General features: G+C 33.9%; 3 protein-coding genes and 1 long non-coding RNA gene across 9 annotated transcripts; 2 read left to right on the forward strand and 2 right to left on the reverse strand.

Moving 5' to 3' along the window:
- Nucleotides 1-1,155: 1,155 nt before the first annotated feature.
- Nucleotides 1,156-7,503, reverse strand: LOC112800170 (SH3 domain-containing protein 1-like). 6 transcript variants are annotated; one of them, XR_011861815.1, is made up of 12 exons: nt 7,042-7,503; nt 6,643-6,756; nt 6,322-6,391; nt 6,086-6,234; nt 5,771-5,872; nt 5,492-5,692; nt 4,867-4,929; nt 4,608-4,751; nt 4,374-4,448; nt 3,685-3,836; nt 2,841-2,905; nt 1,156-2,294 (listed from the first exon to the last, which is right to left on the reverse strand). XR_011861815.1 is itself a non-coding variant. In XM_072196262.1 (11 exons), the coding sequence occupies exons 1-10, from the start codon at nt 7,099-7,101 to the stop codon at nt 3,720-3,722; spliced, it is 1,095 nt and encodes a 364-aa protein (XP_072052363.1). In that variant the 5' UTR covers nt 7,102-7,503; the 3' UTR covers nt 1,156-2,294; nt 3,685-3,719. The 6 variants fall into 6 exon arrangements, 5 of the variants coding, with proteins under 5 accessions (XP_072052363.1, XP_072052364.1, XP_025698086.1 ...); XM_072196262.1 differs by lacking the exon at nt 2,841-2,905; XM_025842301.3 differs by lacking the exons at nt 1,156-2,294; nt 2,841-2,905 and having other exon boundaries at nt 3,381-3,836; nt 7,042-7,141; nt 7,256-7,455.
- LOC112800172 (uncharacterized) lies at nt 1,481-2,548 on the forward strand. The gene has a single exon (XM_025842302.3). The coding sequence runs from the start codon at nt 1,481-1,483 to the stop codon at nt 2,345-2,347; it is 867 nt and encodes a 288-aa protein (XP_025698087.1). The 3' UTR covers nt 2,348-2,548.
- Nucleotides 7,504-9,470: 1,967 nt separating the features above from the next.
- On the reverse strand, nt 9,471-10,685 carry LOC112799906 (putative F-box protein At5g55150). The gene has a single exon (XM_025841896.1). The coding sequence runs from the start codon at nt 10,683-10,685 to the stop codon at nt 9,471-9,473; it is 1,215 nt and encodes a 404-aa protein (XP_025697681.1).
- Nucleotides 10,686-11,373: 688 nt separating this feature from the next.
- Nucleotides 11,374-11,940, forward strand: LOC112804076 (uncharacterized). The gene is made up of 3 exons (XR_003202721.3): nt 11,374-11,478; nt 11,690-11,758; nt 11,875-11,940. It is a non-coding gene; the product is annotated as an uncharacterized lncRNA (long non-coding RNA).
- Nucleotides 11,941-15,818: the final 3,878 nt, after the last annotated feature.

The raw sequence follows: 15,818 nt of genomic DNA on the forward strand, positions 1-15,818 counted from the left end.
CGACTCAACTCCACCATTTTTGTCATTCTTCCTTGTTGCCACCGGAACAGCGGTGCTCTTCTTGCCGGTGACGGAGAAGCAAAAGCAACAACCTGATCCTCCTGCTGAGTATTCTGCATCCATCATGCATGCAAACAAATTTTATTTCCTCTGATCTAAGTGCGAAAATCAATGACACAATGTATATGGAGTTGTTGAGATGAGGTCTTTATAATAATGTATTGGATCATGATATAATAATAGAATATATTGCAAGAAATAATTTAGATTTTTTTTAAAGTTAGGATTTAATTTAGTCTCCTAGTTTTTCACCTCATGGCCAAGGTTAAAAATTTTTGATATAGAAACAAAATGAACGATATATTTTAACATGATAATTTTTGGTATTTTTTAAAATTATGGGAGTATATACATAAATCAGATCTTCTGATTTGTGTTTAAAAAGTTAAAAAAATTCAGAGTCCACAAATTAGAGGGTCCAATTTATGTTAAAAAAAATTGAAAAAACTCAAAGTACACAAATTGGACTATGCGAGCTTTTTAATTTTAAAATTTTGCTTAAGAAATCGTATGATCTGACTTGTGGTTGGGCAAATATGAATTTCGGAAGTTAGAAAACGGACCCTCCAAGTTATTTGTTGTTTTCAATTTTTTTTCTGATGGAAAACTCGCATAATCCAATTCTGTTCCACTAATACCACATGGCTATAAAACACCTGTATTCCCATATCTAATTCCAACATCATTTTTGTTTCCATATTCAAATTAAAAAGTAGTTAATATAGTTATAAATTTTAATCATATTCAGTTTAATCATAGCATTACCAATTTAGTTAACAGAATATTCATGTTTATATATCTAGTAATTAAATTGCCAATTAACTAAATATCCAATATTATATTAATTAAATTAATTCATTATTATAAAAATTCAAAAATCTTAGTCCAGTGATAATGATCTATGTCTTTTAATAGATGTATCTAGATTCAAAATTTGGCTAGAATTCTAAACTCTAAATCTGACCGTGTAAGTGTAGAGTATATGCGAATATTGTAATTTTGTAAGACCTAAAGTTGGGTGAACATTTATATGTTAAATAATAAAAAATTATTTAATAATAATTTAATTAAATATATCAAATTAATAAAATTATATAAAAATAAAAGTTTAATTTTAATATATTAATAATATAAAATATTTTATATAATCATATAATTACATCTATTTTTTAAATAATTATTTACAAAATTAATACCTATCCTCCTAAAGGTTCATGCGAATAGGATTCCAGAAGTTGTGGGTCCTTGAGAATGCGAGATTGGATCTCATCCGTTGGATTGAAAAGCTGAGAGTTAGCCGTTGCAGGCATCAGAGTTGACAGTTGACACCCACTGACTCCACCGCCCCCAAAATCAGGCTCCCACTTTCACCCACAAAATCACTGACGATTCTCACTTCACTCTTCACTCCCAAACAAAAATGGTGGGCTTCTTCTCTGACCTCTCTGACACAGACGATTCCGCCATCGACGACATCATATCACAAGCAAACGACGCATGCCTTCTCGACCAAATTTCCGCCATCAACTGTTCTTCCTTCACTGACTCTTCCATTCTCCCCTCCCACCTCGAATCTCGCTTCCGCAAGCTCAAGTCTTTTCCGGCCACCACCCACCGCGCTGCTGCCGGAAAACCAACAACCCCACTGCCCGACCATTCCAAAGATGAAAACTTTCCCATATCCGATTCTTCTAGAAGCTTCCATCAATCCGCCAAGGCTCCCGTTTCTTCGCCTTCAGGAAAGAACAAGCCAAATGGGAAAATGGCGTTGGACCCCAAATTGCAACAGGGGTGTGTCTCTTCACCTTCCGATTCGGTGGATTCTTCGTATGGGAGAAATGGGTTGAAGTCAAAATCCAAACTTGGCTCCATTTCATCTGGTTCTGGTTCTTCCGATGGGTCTGAAGAGAGTTCATTGTCTTCAATGTTCAAACCAGCGGAAAAGGGTAACAAGAACAAAGTGAAAGTGAAGAATTCTGGTTCGGCGTCTTCACCTTCTCCTTCGCCACCTCGAAGAGCGGGGTGTTTCTGGTGCTCTCCGAAGAAGGATTCGAGGAAGAAGAGTAAGGAGGTTGATTGGAGTGTTCTTGGTTGGGACAAGGATGATGAGTTGCTTTCGGATTTGAGAAGCTTCTCGAGCAAGAGGCAGCAGAAGATTCTTAAGAAGGCATTGAAGGAGGAACAGAAGATTAGCCGCGAGGCTGAGAAGATTGTGGAGTGGGCTAAACAGGAATCTGCAAGGATGAATGTTAATGTCATTGATCATGAACTCAGTGATACAGATTAGGAGACAATGCAAAGGATATCACTGCATTTGGCATTTATGTCAAGAATTTTCCTTACCAATAGAGTAGTTGTTATTAATTACTATAAGAATGTTAGTTTCTTGGATTCGAGGGTCATAATGACTACTTGTTCTTATATGAAGGCTATAGTTGCTGCATCTATACAAATTTATACATATTAGACATTGTCTATATTACAGCTATTTTATTTTCGTTGGGATGATTTTCAAGGTCTTTTCATATTGTTGCAGTAAATTGAGAAATTACCTTGGATAACATCTATTATGACCAGACAAGTCTTGGGCATCTAAATCTTTTGTTCAGAGCATCACTTGTTGATATGCTTAAAATTTTAAGAGTTATCAAGTGACTTTATAATTAATGATGTAACATTAAGAAATCATTTTATCTATATATGGCCAAACTAGTAGTAATTGTTGTTTCAAGTCACCTTTGCATGACTATGTAATTCTAATTGCAGTGTAGATTTTGTACCGGGAGAAAGGTTATGTGAATTGGCCAAGAACACCTCAATATAGTGGCAAAATGAATCTCCCTACCTACACAGAATATTTCAAAGGATAATTTGGTATTTTCACAATGACTTATTCATTTTCTGATTTTGTTATATATGCAACAACTCAGCTTAGGACAACAAAAGCTTAATGCAAGTTCAGGTGACAAATCCTAAGCTATAACAAAGTAGTAGCGTGGGCCTGGGAGGAATTATGATGCCTTTCCTTTTTCTTAAGATACAACATAATGAAATGATTAATAAAGCAATGGAAGGAATTTGTAGCAAACAGGCTGCGAGGCTGGCATGCAACTTTGTATGGCTGTACACATCTGATGCAATGGAATCCAATCCAGTTTATTCAATTCAATTTATGATCTGAGAGTCCTTTTTAAGCATTCATTTATGCTTTCATATGATCTACCGAATACCAACATTTCAAATTATTGGGACCCAGTAACAAAAACAGAAACAATAGCTATAGTGTGTTTTTGCTAAGTCCACCATCAAGCAACTAACAATTTAAAAAATACAAATTACTTCTTTTCATATTGATACATTTGAAGATTCTTAATACAACCATATTTTCATCCTATAGAAAAAGGTCAAGGTGATTTAAAATTTATCCACCCCTAAGAAAATACCAAAGATACATCAATATACATATTAAAATTGCTATTTCCTATCATAATTTATATGCCCACTTATACATCATACTGCACAAATTACAAAATCACCCAAAAATACTTGCAAACACATGCTATATGGCTTTCCAAATAGACCTATTCCGTGATTAAAAAAAAAAATATACAATTTTTGCCTCACCTAATCAAAAGACCAAAGGTTGCACTGACTTGATGTTATTCTACTTCCGCTATCTTGCTGGCTGGTATTATGTCTTGTCTCTGTACATAGGCAGAGGGAAACCATCCAGCATTGCCCTTGCATTCTCCTTCAGACCATCCATTCCGATCAACCTAGAAATGCAGCGGACGGTGAGTAAGAATACAAGTCAAACCAGTAACAAGCTGATTTCGTTGGGAATAAAGAATATAGCTTATATCTCTATTAATAAATCAAACAGTGGTAGTAGTTGCAAAATGCAAATTAACTAAGTGATAATACAAAAGAAGCATAATATGTTAAGGTGTAAAGATGTGGCCAATAACATGCTATCAAGATGGCAACATCAAAATTATCTGTTTTCGATGTACAAAAAACAGTGAAAAGCTATGAGAGTAGGGGAAGGTATGGGAACCAAATCACAAGAAACAACCTGTGAAAGATGATTCATTTTGTTGCCATTCAAGATAGAGTTCAAGCCAAATGTTATGTTTGGATGAATTTTTTATACAAGTGAAATATGATTTAATTTGAATTTCACTACTACTTCCTCCCTTGGATTCTAAATTGCAAGAAGAAATACAAATGGCTTTTAGGACCCAGCCAAGGACACATAATTATGAACGAAGAGAAGTCCATGATAAATAGCTGAAAAGTTCTTAAGGAAGTACCTGACGAACTACAACATAATCATCAACTGATAGGCTCAATTCTCCCTCGGCTTGAGCATCAAAAGGATGTATGACCTACAAAGTAATAGAGAAATTATTTACTTTTAAGCTATGAACAAAAATTAAAAATTACACATCAGTTCTTGCAAATTTGAAATTATATCAGATAACAGGACTTTAATTTTATGTAAATCAAAAGATTCCAGATCTGTTCGTTTGTTTTACACAACATACCTTAGCAAAAAAGAATGTTCCTGTTTGATTGTTGTGTTTATGATCAACGCCATTTGAATTAGCATTCTCAGTCGTAGGTTGACTATGCCCAACTCTTGGTGGTGGAAATGAAGAAGACTCTTTTGGATGTCTCTCATCAATCATCTGAGTAGCACCCGATACAATGAATTTGATAAGTAAAACTAAAATTGTTTGCAATATCATTCCAGAGGCAAACATGTAGAATAGATACAGGAAGAGTCAGGCTACAAGGGATAACCTCAGTATATAGTTTCTCTAGAATAACAAGGGCATTTCGATGATAGGCTCTCTCAGCATCAACCTACCAAATGGGAAACCAAATGAGAAAGGAAACACAAGGCTTAGGATAGGAAAATACATGAAAATAATTTTTCTCAACTATAAAATAGTGTAACCAATCTACATCATATAAGAAAAACTAATTATATGATGAGAAATTTTACCATTATGAATTTAGATTCTCATAAAGGTTTTAACCCACGGCGGGATAGAAACCACAATTGATCACTAATTCACTATCATGTCAAGTATACACACTAAGGGAAGAATGGACCATGGATAGTTTGCAGTCTTTACCTTCACTCACACACAGAGAGACAGAAGTATGGGAAGGAAATTGGTCAATAATTAAGGGGGAATTTATAACATGATCAACGACTTAGTAAACGTACTAACGTAAACATCCTCTTGTGTAACCAAGAATCTGATATTCTAAAGTTTCTTTATGTTCAAATCCCATTCAGCTGATACCAGCAATACGTTTTTACTATAATAGGCCATGATGATCAGCATAACTCAGGCACATAAAAGTCAAATCAACAATCAGATAGCAAGAAACGCCTTGCACATAGAATTTAGCTTACCATTGTACAAAGGCTCTGGAGGGTTACTTGTTGCTGTTGTTCTTCAACTGACAACATAGCAGTGGTTGCTTCCCTGCCAAGTGCCGTCAAGGCGGATTTAAGCTCTTTCAGCCTTGTTTCTGCAGTTTGAAGCCTCATGGAATTTTCTGCAGACACAGAAGTATCCCTCAACTTTGATCGACGCCTCAAAACTTCAGCAGCCTGATGAGAAGACAACTGTGATAAATACCTTGCATTGAACACCATCATATACATGCCACTGTGGCAGTAAATTATTACCTGGGCTTCTACTTCTTGACGAAGTTTGTCATAGCGATGCGTGAGGTGGCGTGCATCCTCCAAAGGAGCGCCAGTTATTTGTGCTCGCAGTGGCTCAGAGATCTACAAAATAAACCTGAGGCAGGATTAGGAGCATAAAATTTGAGAGCAAGGTGGGATAAGGGAAAGCAATTGTTGGATATCTCCATTTTCTTCTTATTCTTCTTTGTTTTTGCATAAAATTGAGGAATCAATATGAGTATATGAGATATAATTGAAGAAAAAAGACAAAAACTTGCAACAATGATAATTTAGTAATAGTTCCCAAAAGATTACCTGATCACCTAGGATCCCAAGCAAAGTCTCTCTCTCATTTTCCAATGTTTCGTATGAGTTACCGAATTGAAGAGAAGGCCCTGCCAGAGGGTAATCACCCCCTTGATTCTCAGTGCCATACTTACAGCAGTCCTTAGCCAACTTCCTCACTGAAGTATACATAGAACACAATGTCAATTATCATCCCTGAGGCAGAAACTAACTAAACAGAGACAAACAAAAAAATGCAAACTCACCTATCTCCATTTGCTTGGAACTAACAGAGATCAAACCTTCAATACCACGAACAATATGCCGCTGAAAATGCTGCAAGCATCACACAGACAAATAAGCATTCTTAAATCATTAAATTCCAGCCATTAGATGAATGAAAAGGAGGAATTAATGTAAAGTAAGTATACAATATCAACGAATGAAATTGCAAGAAAGTGCCAAATCAGTATAAACAACTATACATTACCATAACTACCCACCATGATTTCTCACTTTCCTGTAATTTGATTGGTTGACATATTAAACCACAAGTGCATAGAAATTAATCTTAAATGAAAATACACCTTAGCAGTCTTTGTTGAATTGTATAACTTTCTAAGTTTTTCATGACATTCAAGTTCGGATTCATCTGTCATGAGCGGTTCATTGCTGATTTGGCCTAGTTGTCTAAGTATAGCCTGCAAAAGTTAAAAAAAAAAAAAATCATGATCTCGAACAAGGACAGAAACAAAATTCAACAGTGACAACCAGCGAGTCTAGTCATTCTACGCTTTCCAGTTTCCATTATTAAAAAAAAAATGAACTTTTGCACAAAACCTAACTTGAAAATTTTCAAGGTAAACTCGTAATCACATGCTACAGTAGAAATTAACCTAAAACAGTGAACACAGCCAGTAAGCAGAACCCGAATTGGCAACTACACCAAAAGAAGTTCCACGAGAAAGAGAACAAGGAAGCATCACCTGTTGCTGCCTTGCAACTTGTTCCCTTAATTTGCTAGCTTGCTTCCTTATAGCGTCCATCTTTCTCCTTTCTTTAATAACAGAAACAGTTACCTTTGTCCTGAAGTCCAATCACAAAATGATCAATAAAAAGAAAAGCTTTGCCTTTTGAATTGCAACAGTTCTTGAAGAAATAGAGAGGGGAAAAACAACGCATGGATCGAAAGGGAGTTGCCTAGAGAGAAGTTAGAACTTAGAAGAGAAGCGAAAGGAAGAGAAGAAGGTTTAGACTTTAGACAGTGGAAACGGGTGAAAAAGTGCAATGAAGATTGAAGAGAGAATCTTGGTCTTCGCGGAGAAAAGTGTCTTTTCATAAAAGAATTTCCGAAACCGGGACACGCACATGTGAAATTTTCACCGTATTCAGAATTTCTTAGGTGCCCTTTCAAGGAAAGGCCAATTCTTAAACGAGGAGGTTTTGTCGCTCATTTTTTATTATTGGCCAAATTTTAATGTAATATTTAATAATTATTGAATTTTATGATATTTTTTTAAAAATAATTTTAATAAATTATTTTAAAAAATAAAAATTTTACTAAACCAAACCTAACTACTCGAAATAATTTTAATTTTAAGTTCCTTCAGTTATTTCTTGATTAATAAATTAGATACTTTGAGGTATGACGGTTTATTATCCAGCTTTAAGTTAGGTTTCTCGGTACTTTTCTATCTATATGGTAGTAGACTAGTAGTATTTGACTATTTATCAATTTTAACTTTTAAGGCCCAAATTTTATATACGAGTGGTTACTAATTTGCTGGGTGATGGTGATGACCGTGGATAAACTGATATTTTATTATATAAAAAAATATTTATAGAAAACCAAATGATAGTTAAAAATTTAAAAAATAAACTAGGTATCCTCTATGATGCAAAGAAGCATTGTATTCTATTATAAAAAAATTTAAAGAATAAAAACCAAAAAATTCTAATTTTCTTTTTTAAATCTACACGAAAATACACACTTTAAGAAATCCAAATAAATTATACAAACTTTTTAAGTTTTCAATACATTAAAAAATCCTAAATTTTCTATTTTAACTACTTTTAGCTAAATCCTATAAAGAAGAAGACTAAGAAATAACTTTTATAAAGCGCAAGAAAAATCACTAAAAAACTGTGATAGATAGTAAGTAAATAAATAAAGGAGTCCTCTAAAGTTTTGGATATTAATAAATAGTGGAGTAATAGATATTAATGTAATTTTTGGATTTGAATCCTCTAAAGTTTGAATTTTATTTTAAAGAGTAAAGTGTGATCTCTCGCCATTAATTTTATAGGTGGGACCAACAATAAATATGAAAGAGAAATTATTCAATAGTAGAAGATCACACTTTATTCTTTAAAGTGAAATTTAAACTTTAGAAGATGTAAATCTGTAACTTTTAATCTACTATTATTATTATTATTATTATTATTATTATTAAATGCGTGTAATAATAATAAGGATTTAACTGGCCTATCTCTTAAGATATAAAATAAGGTTATTAGTGATAAAAGGTTTGAAATACTTTATTTTAATAAATACTCACCAAATACATTGAGAATTTAAATTTTATATTATTTTTTATAAAAACTTTTTTAATTTATAACTTAATCATAAGAGTACATGTTAATTAAATCCTAATAATAAATATCAAATTAGTTAAGTTTTTATCTCTTAATAAATGATTTTGTGTTTAAATTTTAAAAATAATAATAGTAATAGAAATTCTTTAATCATATGTTTATTGATGTTTGATTTTACTAAATATATATGTTTTCACTATAAAGAAAGATTCTATAATATCAAAGATTAAGATATCTAAGTTATGTATGAATTTTTTTTTTCTTATTTTTTTTATTTGGTGATTATTAAAAAATTATTATTGTGTTAATCGCCGGAGTTCAAAAGATCTCCACGATCACAATAAAAAATATCTCAAGAGTCAAAGTCAGAAAAAAAATTTAATAATTGGAGTCAAAAGTAGTCAACCGTCAATGTTGGAAAGAGTTTAATAGTTATAAAGCAAATCATGGTTGAAAAAAATAAGAATGAGTTAGACATATTTGAGTTTTAAGTTTATTTAAACTCTAAATCTCTAAGTTTGCTTCAGCTTAAGACTATCTAAAATCCAATTTTTTTTCAGGTTCAAAACTATTTAAAGTTTGAGATTACTTTATACCAAATAATTTAAGATAATTCAATCATAGTTTAACTGAAATAATTGAATTATAATAAAATAATACATAAATTTATAAATAAACACACAAATATAAACTTTTTATTTTAACTACTTTTAACTAACTCCTGTAAAGTAGAAGACTAAGAAATAACTTTTACAAAGCGCAAGAAAAACCACTAAAAAACTGTGGTAAATAGTAAGTAAATAAATAAAGGAGTCCTCCATTAGGGTAACAACCAAGTTGGAGGACACACCCATTCCACATTTGGTAGTATTTCGTTGGTGTTTGTATCTTCTAAGTTTAAGATGCCCATATCTTGCAGGCTGGGTTTGCCTAGAGTGTGCAACACCACTTGGTTGTCTGTGTAGTATATATGATTTCTCTTGCAATATGGGGATTTGCCAGGAAACATCTGAACAGACGAATTATATCCAATCATTACTGCATAATCTTCTAAACTATGCATTCTTGACCATTCTTTTGAATTCTTGTTCAACTTGAACACATCAAATTTATTGCAGACGTGTAGCATTTCCATAGTCCAATCATTATGTTTAACTATCATTAACAAACTGCCATCAACACAACCAATCACATACTTGTTCATGCTGCAAGTATAGTACATGGTCAATTTGGCAGGAGGCGGGGCTTCACACATTCCTCCAATGGAGGTCAGTAGCGGTACTAGTTGAGGCCGGGGCTTCTTCCCTAGTTCGTCCATAATGACCTTCTTATCAAACTCATACAGACTTGTATCATCGTCTAAGGCGTATATCTTGTCTTGGAAAAATATGACATCTTGAAAAAATGTCGACATCTGTTCAGTTGGAATATGTGTCCATCTCTTGTCATTCAGTTTACAAACGGCCAACTTGCCGCACTCTTTATATATAGCCACTGCCATGAAGTCGTCATTGTCAGGAGGGGAGGATATCACAATCTTCTGAATCTCATACTTATGAAAACTAATGGCGTCAAGATTATAGATCACATCGTTATAAAGATCCACCAGAACATATTCATCTCCGTGCCAGTCAGGGTGATAACGAACCACATCTGGAAAAGTTGAAACTGGAGGAAGATCGATGTGAGTCTTAGTAAAAGGATTCAACATTCGTATTGCTCCCTCGGATATCACAACAGTAATTAACCATCCATGACAAGAACCACGAATTAGGTTGTCATTAATATCAAAATCGGGGAACATAACATGGTAGATCTGCTCCTTTTCAAGAATATGGCTCAAAGAAGAGTCGTGAGTAGTGCCAGGTAACAACAGCCATGGGTTTCTTTTATGATTTGGAATGCTCGAAAGTTTAGAGTTCCATTCCTTACAAACCAATCGAAGCCGAATGTAATCATGGTAGGAATACAGATGCTCTGTGATTTGATACAGAAGATCAGGATGAAGGTTCGACCATCGATCAATTTCGGCCATATAAGTCACAAGGGAAAATTCAAACAACAAAAAGAAAAGAATGAGGCTAACCCTCAACTTCGAGCTGATTATATATGATATTTAAATATCTTTCATTGATTCTTAACTTTTTTTTTTGTTTGGTAAATATATCTTTGCTCGGTTTAAAATGATTTTGTGTTTCGAAGTGTTTAAATTCAAATCAATTTAAAAAAATTGGGATCCAATCTTTTCCAATTCAAACTAGAACTAATCAAAACTAAAACTAATCAAAATCTTAATTATTTATAATTTTATATTGAATTGGATTCTATTTCTAACTAACATCAGGCATTATATCAAATCTAGAGTAGAGAAATTATTGGCGAAAAAAAATGAGTTAAATTTTCAGCAAAACCGTTTCATGCAAAGCAAATCAAATCAAAATGCTTTAACTTCAAACTTACATTTCATGCATGATTTTGGGACCATCCATCCAGTAGAACAATGACAAATGCCGAGTCGCATCACTTGCTAAATTAATAAAATGATAAATTGATAATAATAATAATAATAATTTTAATGTTTAACTTATCATTAAAATTGAAATAAGATAAGAATAAGATACAAATTTCAAAAGCATTTTGATTAGGTGTTCCAAAAATGGAACACATGTTGTGTGAATGCGAATCAGATCTACTTCTAAATACGCGCCTTCACACACTCTGCACTTTATCTTTCTCCTGTGTGGAATTCAATTAGTGATTTGTTGATTCTCCGATTTTCCGTCGTCACGCGCCGCCGCTGCAGCGATTGTCCTCGATCTCAACTTACCGTAATTTTATTTCTTTGATGATCGCGATTAACAGCGAAATTTCCAATAAAGAACAGAAACCAAAAACGATTTCCTGTTCTGTTCTAATATAATTACAATATTCTCCATATCATCATCAACTACGATTTTTGATCTGTGTTTTTGTCGCGTATAAATTGTAATGAAATTTAAACATAAATGTGTTGATATGTTACTGTATATTACTTGCCAGGGAAAATGGATGGAGCTTTTGTGCATCAAACAATGGATAAGTGGCCTTCTTCCAATCTTGTTTATTCTGGTGAGTGAGCTTAAATTGTTTAAAGCTGTTAATCTGTTTTATTTTATTGAAATAATTGATTCATAATACAGATTATTCATTAATTAATTAATTTATATGGTTCTTGCATCTTTTAGGCTATTCTTTAAAAGCTGCTTTGATGGTTAATTATGATTCAGCTGGATCGTCTCTTTGTCTACCATGTAAGAGGAATTATAATCTATCATCTGAATAATACTATACATTTAAATCTTTTTGTTAATTAAATTTGAACTAAATTGATATAACATAACAAAAATCAGTTATCACTAACATTATTTTAAATTTTATTGTTTAACTTAGTTAAACTTAAAAGTATAAAATAACTTTTGTGTGTAGTATTACTCTTATATTAAAAATTATTACTGTATTTTTTTTTTCTCCAGAAATAATGGATTGATTTATAATGAATTGGATGCTGACCACCTTGTTGATTTCATTTACAGACTGTAAATAAACGAGACAGAAAACTTCATAGTTGGATACATACAATAATTAATGTAAGCTTAAATTATCTCTTTATACAAATTTTTATTTTTTCACTTGAAATTGCTTAAAGTACATCTTGCGTTAGTGTGTTTAAGAAATTTGATAACCGTATATGACCAACTAATTCTGATTTAAGATGATAAAAGAACCATATTGAATTATTCTTTTAAGTGTCATCATGTGACACTAGTCCTATTTTTGTGCATTGTAATTCTTGATTTATTAATTGAAATAATTATGTCGATTAAAGAAAAATGGCTTAATGCATGGTGCATAAAATCTGCTGGTGGAGGATTTGTTAAGCAGGAGCCAGAATGTATTTTATTAGTCTGTAAGTGCATGAGTCTAAATTTTAATTTCAGAATGTTAATTTTTCATTTTATTTTATTTTATTCAAAAGAAATAGAATTTTAAACAGATTCTTATTGTTATTTATTTATTTATGCAGGGATATTGATACTACAATCTGCTTGGTACTAATAACCACCATGGAAGGCTAGCTATGCAATTTCCTCGCTTTGGTTTCTCTTTGCTTAACTCACGCTATGTGACACGTAACACGTTTGAAGGTTCCACTGGCACGGAATTTTTACTGAATGTTGATCAGTTTCATTAGTTAGTTAGTTAGGACACAAATTTGACTATTTGAGAAGGGTCCACATGAAGATCTTTATATAGCATTTACGATTTACTAGTGTTGTAATAGATATTAATGTAACGTTTAATCTACTATTTTATTATTACTTTATTATTATTACTAAATGTGTATAATAATAATAAAAGACTAAAAGTTTAGCTAACCTTTGCTTAAGGATACAAATTAAAGTTATTAGTAATAAAAAGTTTAAATATTTTATTTTTATAAATGTACAATAAATATATTTAAAATTTAAATTTTATATTATTTTTAAAAAAAAAATTTAATTTATAACTTTATCATGAGGTCACATGTTAGTTAAATTCTAATAATAAATATAAAATTAGTTAAGTTTTTATCTCTTAATAAATGATTTTGTGTTAATTTCCAGAGAGAAAAAATCTCAATGAAAGATCGTGGGAGAGAGGAATGGATGGGAAAATACAAGATGGTTTAGAGTTAGGCAAACATATCATGTAAGAGATTCGTAGATTTGAATCCTCTAAAATTTGAATTTTACTTTAGAGAGTAAAATATGATCTTCTATCCTTTAATAGTTTCTCTTTCATATTTATTCTTGGTCCCACCTATAAAATAAATGGTGAGAGATCACACTTTGAAACTCAAATTTTAGAGAATCCAAATCCGAGATCCGTGGATTTGGAATCGGGAAGAATATCGACAATTGAAAAAGACTCTTTTACAATTTTTGTGGATAACCTACCTGATGATGCGTCGAAAATAGAATTATTTCATCTGTTAAAGTGGACATGCCAGATAAAGGACATATACCTGTCACGTAAGGAGAGATATGAAAGAATTCACTTTTTTTGGTTTTATAAGGTACACAACAAAAAGAGGGACTTTGAAAGCAACAAAAGAGATTAACCGAATGCGATTGCGGAAAAAAAAGAGATATTTGTGGGAGAGGCTAAGTACAGAAGGCACATTGACGTTAAGGCGAAAAAGGATAAGGAGGATGAAGATAGTAACAATCCATTGGAGAAAGAGTACATCGACCGTGGAAAAAGTCGGTGTAGGCGAGGTGAATATTTTGCAGAAGATAGGACCGGTAACAAAAGGAGGAGTTGCCTTTGAAGAAGGATACAACAAAGTTGATGAAGGAAGGGAGGAATCTTCGAAACTAGGTTGGGACATGGCGGTAGAGATGTTGACACAGGTGCCACAAGAAGAAGATCATGATAAGGGTAGAAAGGTCTTTTCAATCAAGGAGTTGGATGAATGGCAGCATGGGAATTCAAACAAAAAAACAACAAATCTTATGATTAGGAAGGCAGGTATGGTATCTACGAATTTTTTGGGATCCCCATTAAGTAACAATGAAGCCACGTCTGAAAAAACGGTATCCTGGGACTATGGGGGAGTATGATTTGGGGAGGCTACTTTAGTAAAATTGAACTCTAATATGGGTTGTTTAAAATACAAGGGACCCAATAAAAGTGCTCAGCATGATAAAGATAAATGGTATGATATGGGCCAATACCAAACAAGCTCATATGATGGAATAGGCCTGGAGCCCTAGCAGGTCAGGTACTCACAACCAGAAGCAATCCAGCGGCGCTTTACACGGATAGAAGAGGCCAGCAACTTCTTGTTGGGGATGGCCATGGCTTCAGTTGCACCGTAGGAAAGTTTGAGGTGGGGTGCGATGGTGCGTACATTGTTCTGCGTATTCCTAAGTCTGCTTTGGCGGAGGTCGCGGGCGCCGGTGAAGGGGACTGCGCGATCTTGGAAGAGAAGAGGGTGGAAGGTTCTGTCCTTCACGCAGCGGCTGTAGAGTTTGTGAGGCCCAACAGCGACAAGGAGAATGGTGGGGGAACGGGAGGGCAGGAAGCAGGACGGCTGGTTGTTGGTGGTGGCGGCTGTGATGACCGTCGGGCAGAGGAATATGACATGGATAGTAGAAAACCGCGAGGAGCTTGTCGAGCCACTACTGAGCTGACCAGCGCCGGGAAGGAGTTGATCAGTGGTGCAGAGCAAAAGGCGAGTCTGGTGGAGAACTGCTTAGCCAACAAAGTAAATGGTGTTGGGTTGATGGCATATTCTGATGAGGAACTGACAAAGAAAAGATATGAGGCTGGTGCAGTGGATGACGCTGTAAGCGCAGGAGAGGTAGGGCAAACAGTAGCTAGGAATGAGCTGGGGGTTGAATGGATCTTGCGCCAGAGCAAATAGGGTGAATGTGACTGACAAAAGGAACATTGGAGCTAGCTTGATGAGGGATGGTGAAGCGGAGGAATTAGATTCAAGGGGTGAAACTGTTTTGTTGGAGGAAATTTGTGTCCAAGAGGAAGGGGCTATAAGGGACTTGGAGAAGTCGGGACGTTCGGATAATGACGTTGACAGTGAGCCGTACCAGGTAGAGCAAGGTGGTAGTTGCGTTGCAGATTTGGAGGATAATAGAGTAACTTGGGATTTGGCGATGGAATCAGTAGTTGTTCCTTATGATGAAGAAGATGACATTATGGCTGCTCTTCAAACTCAGAATGAACTCAAGCAAAACAAAAAGAGAAAGCAAGAAGGAGTCGTCCTAAAAATTGGAATAAGGTGTGTAATACAATTTTTAAATGATTTTAGTTTTTGAATGTGAGGGACTTAGGGGGTGTTGGAAGCTTGGGTATGGTGAAAAATTTAAGACAAAATATAGTTTGAACATGTTAGGATTAATAGAGACGAAAAAGCAGGTGGATACAAAGTTGATGCAGTGTAATTTTGGAAAAATGATGCAGTGGGTTGGGTTCTTGTGAGTTCCGGACGGTGCTTTTAGAGGTTTTTTGTTGTTGTGGGACATACTGATATTTGACTTGCGTAACTGCTATAAAGGGGAGAGATGGTTGTGTGTGGAAGGGGTGTTGACGAACAAGAATTTTAATTCTGCTTTCTGCTAGTTGAGTT

The sequence above is a fragment of the Arachis hypogaea genome, chromosome 5 (genome assembly GCF_003086295.3).
Source record: "Arachis hypogaea cultivar Tifrunner chromosome 5, arahy.Tifrunner.gnm2.J5K5, whole genome shotgun sequence".
Lineage (NCBI taxonomy): Eukaryota > Viridiplantae > Streptophyta > Magnoliopsida > Fabales > Fabaceae > Arachis > Arachis hypogaea.

Bases quoted from the DNA above. Each gene is read 5' to 3' on its own strand.
- LOC112800170 (XM_072196262.1), bottom strand. From the start codon at position 7,101: ATGGACGCTATAAGGAAGCAAGCTAGCAAATTAAGGGAACAAGTTGCA. The intron at 5,873-6,085 runs GTAATCTTTTGG...TTTATTTTGTAG, and splicing joins TTGGGATCCTAGGTGATCAG to ATCTCTGAGCCACTGCGAGC. The intron at 4,930-5,491 runs GTAAGCTAAATT...CCCATTTGGTAG, and splicing joins TCCAGAGCCTTTGTACAATG to GTTGATGCTGAGAGAGCCTA.
- LOC112799906 (XM_025841896.1), bottom strand. From the start codon at position 10,685: ATGGCCGAAATTGATCGATGGTCGAACCTTCATCCTGATCTTCTGTAT.
- LOC112800172 (XM_025842302.3), top strand. From the start codon at position 1,481: ATGGTGGGCTTCTTCTCTGACCTCTCTGACACAGACGATTCCGCCATC.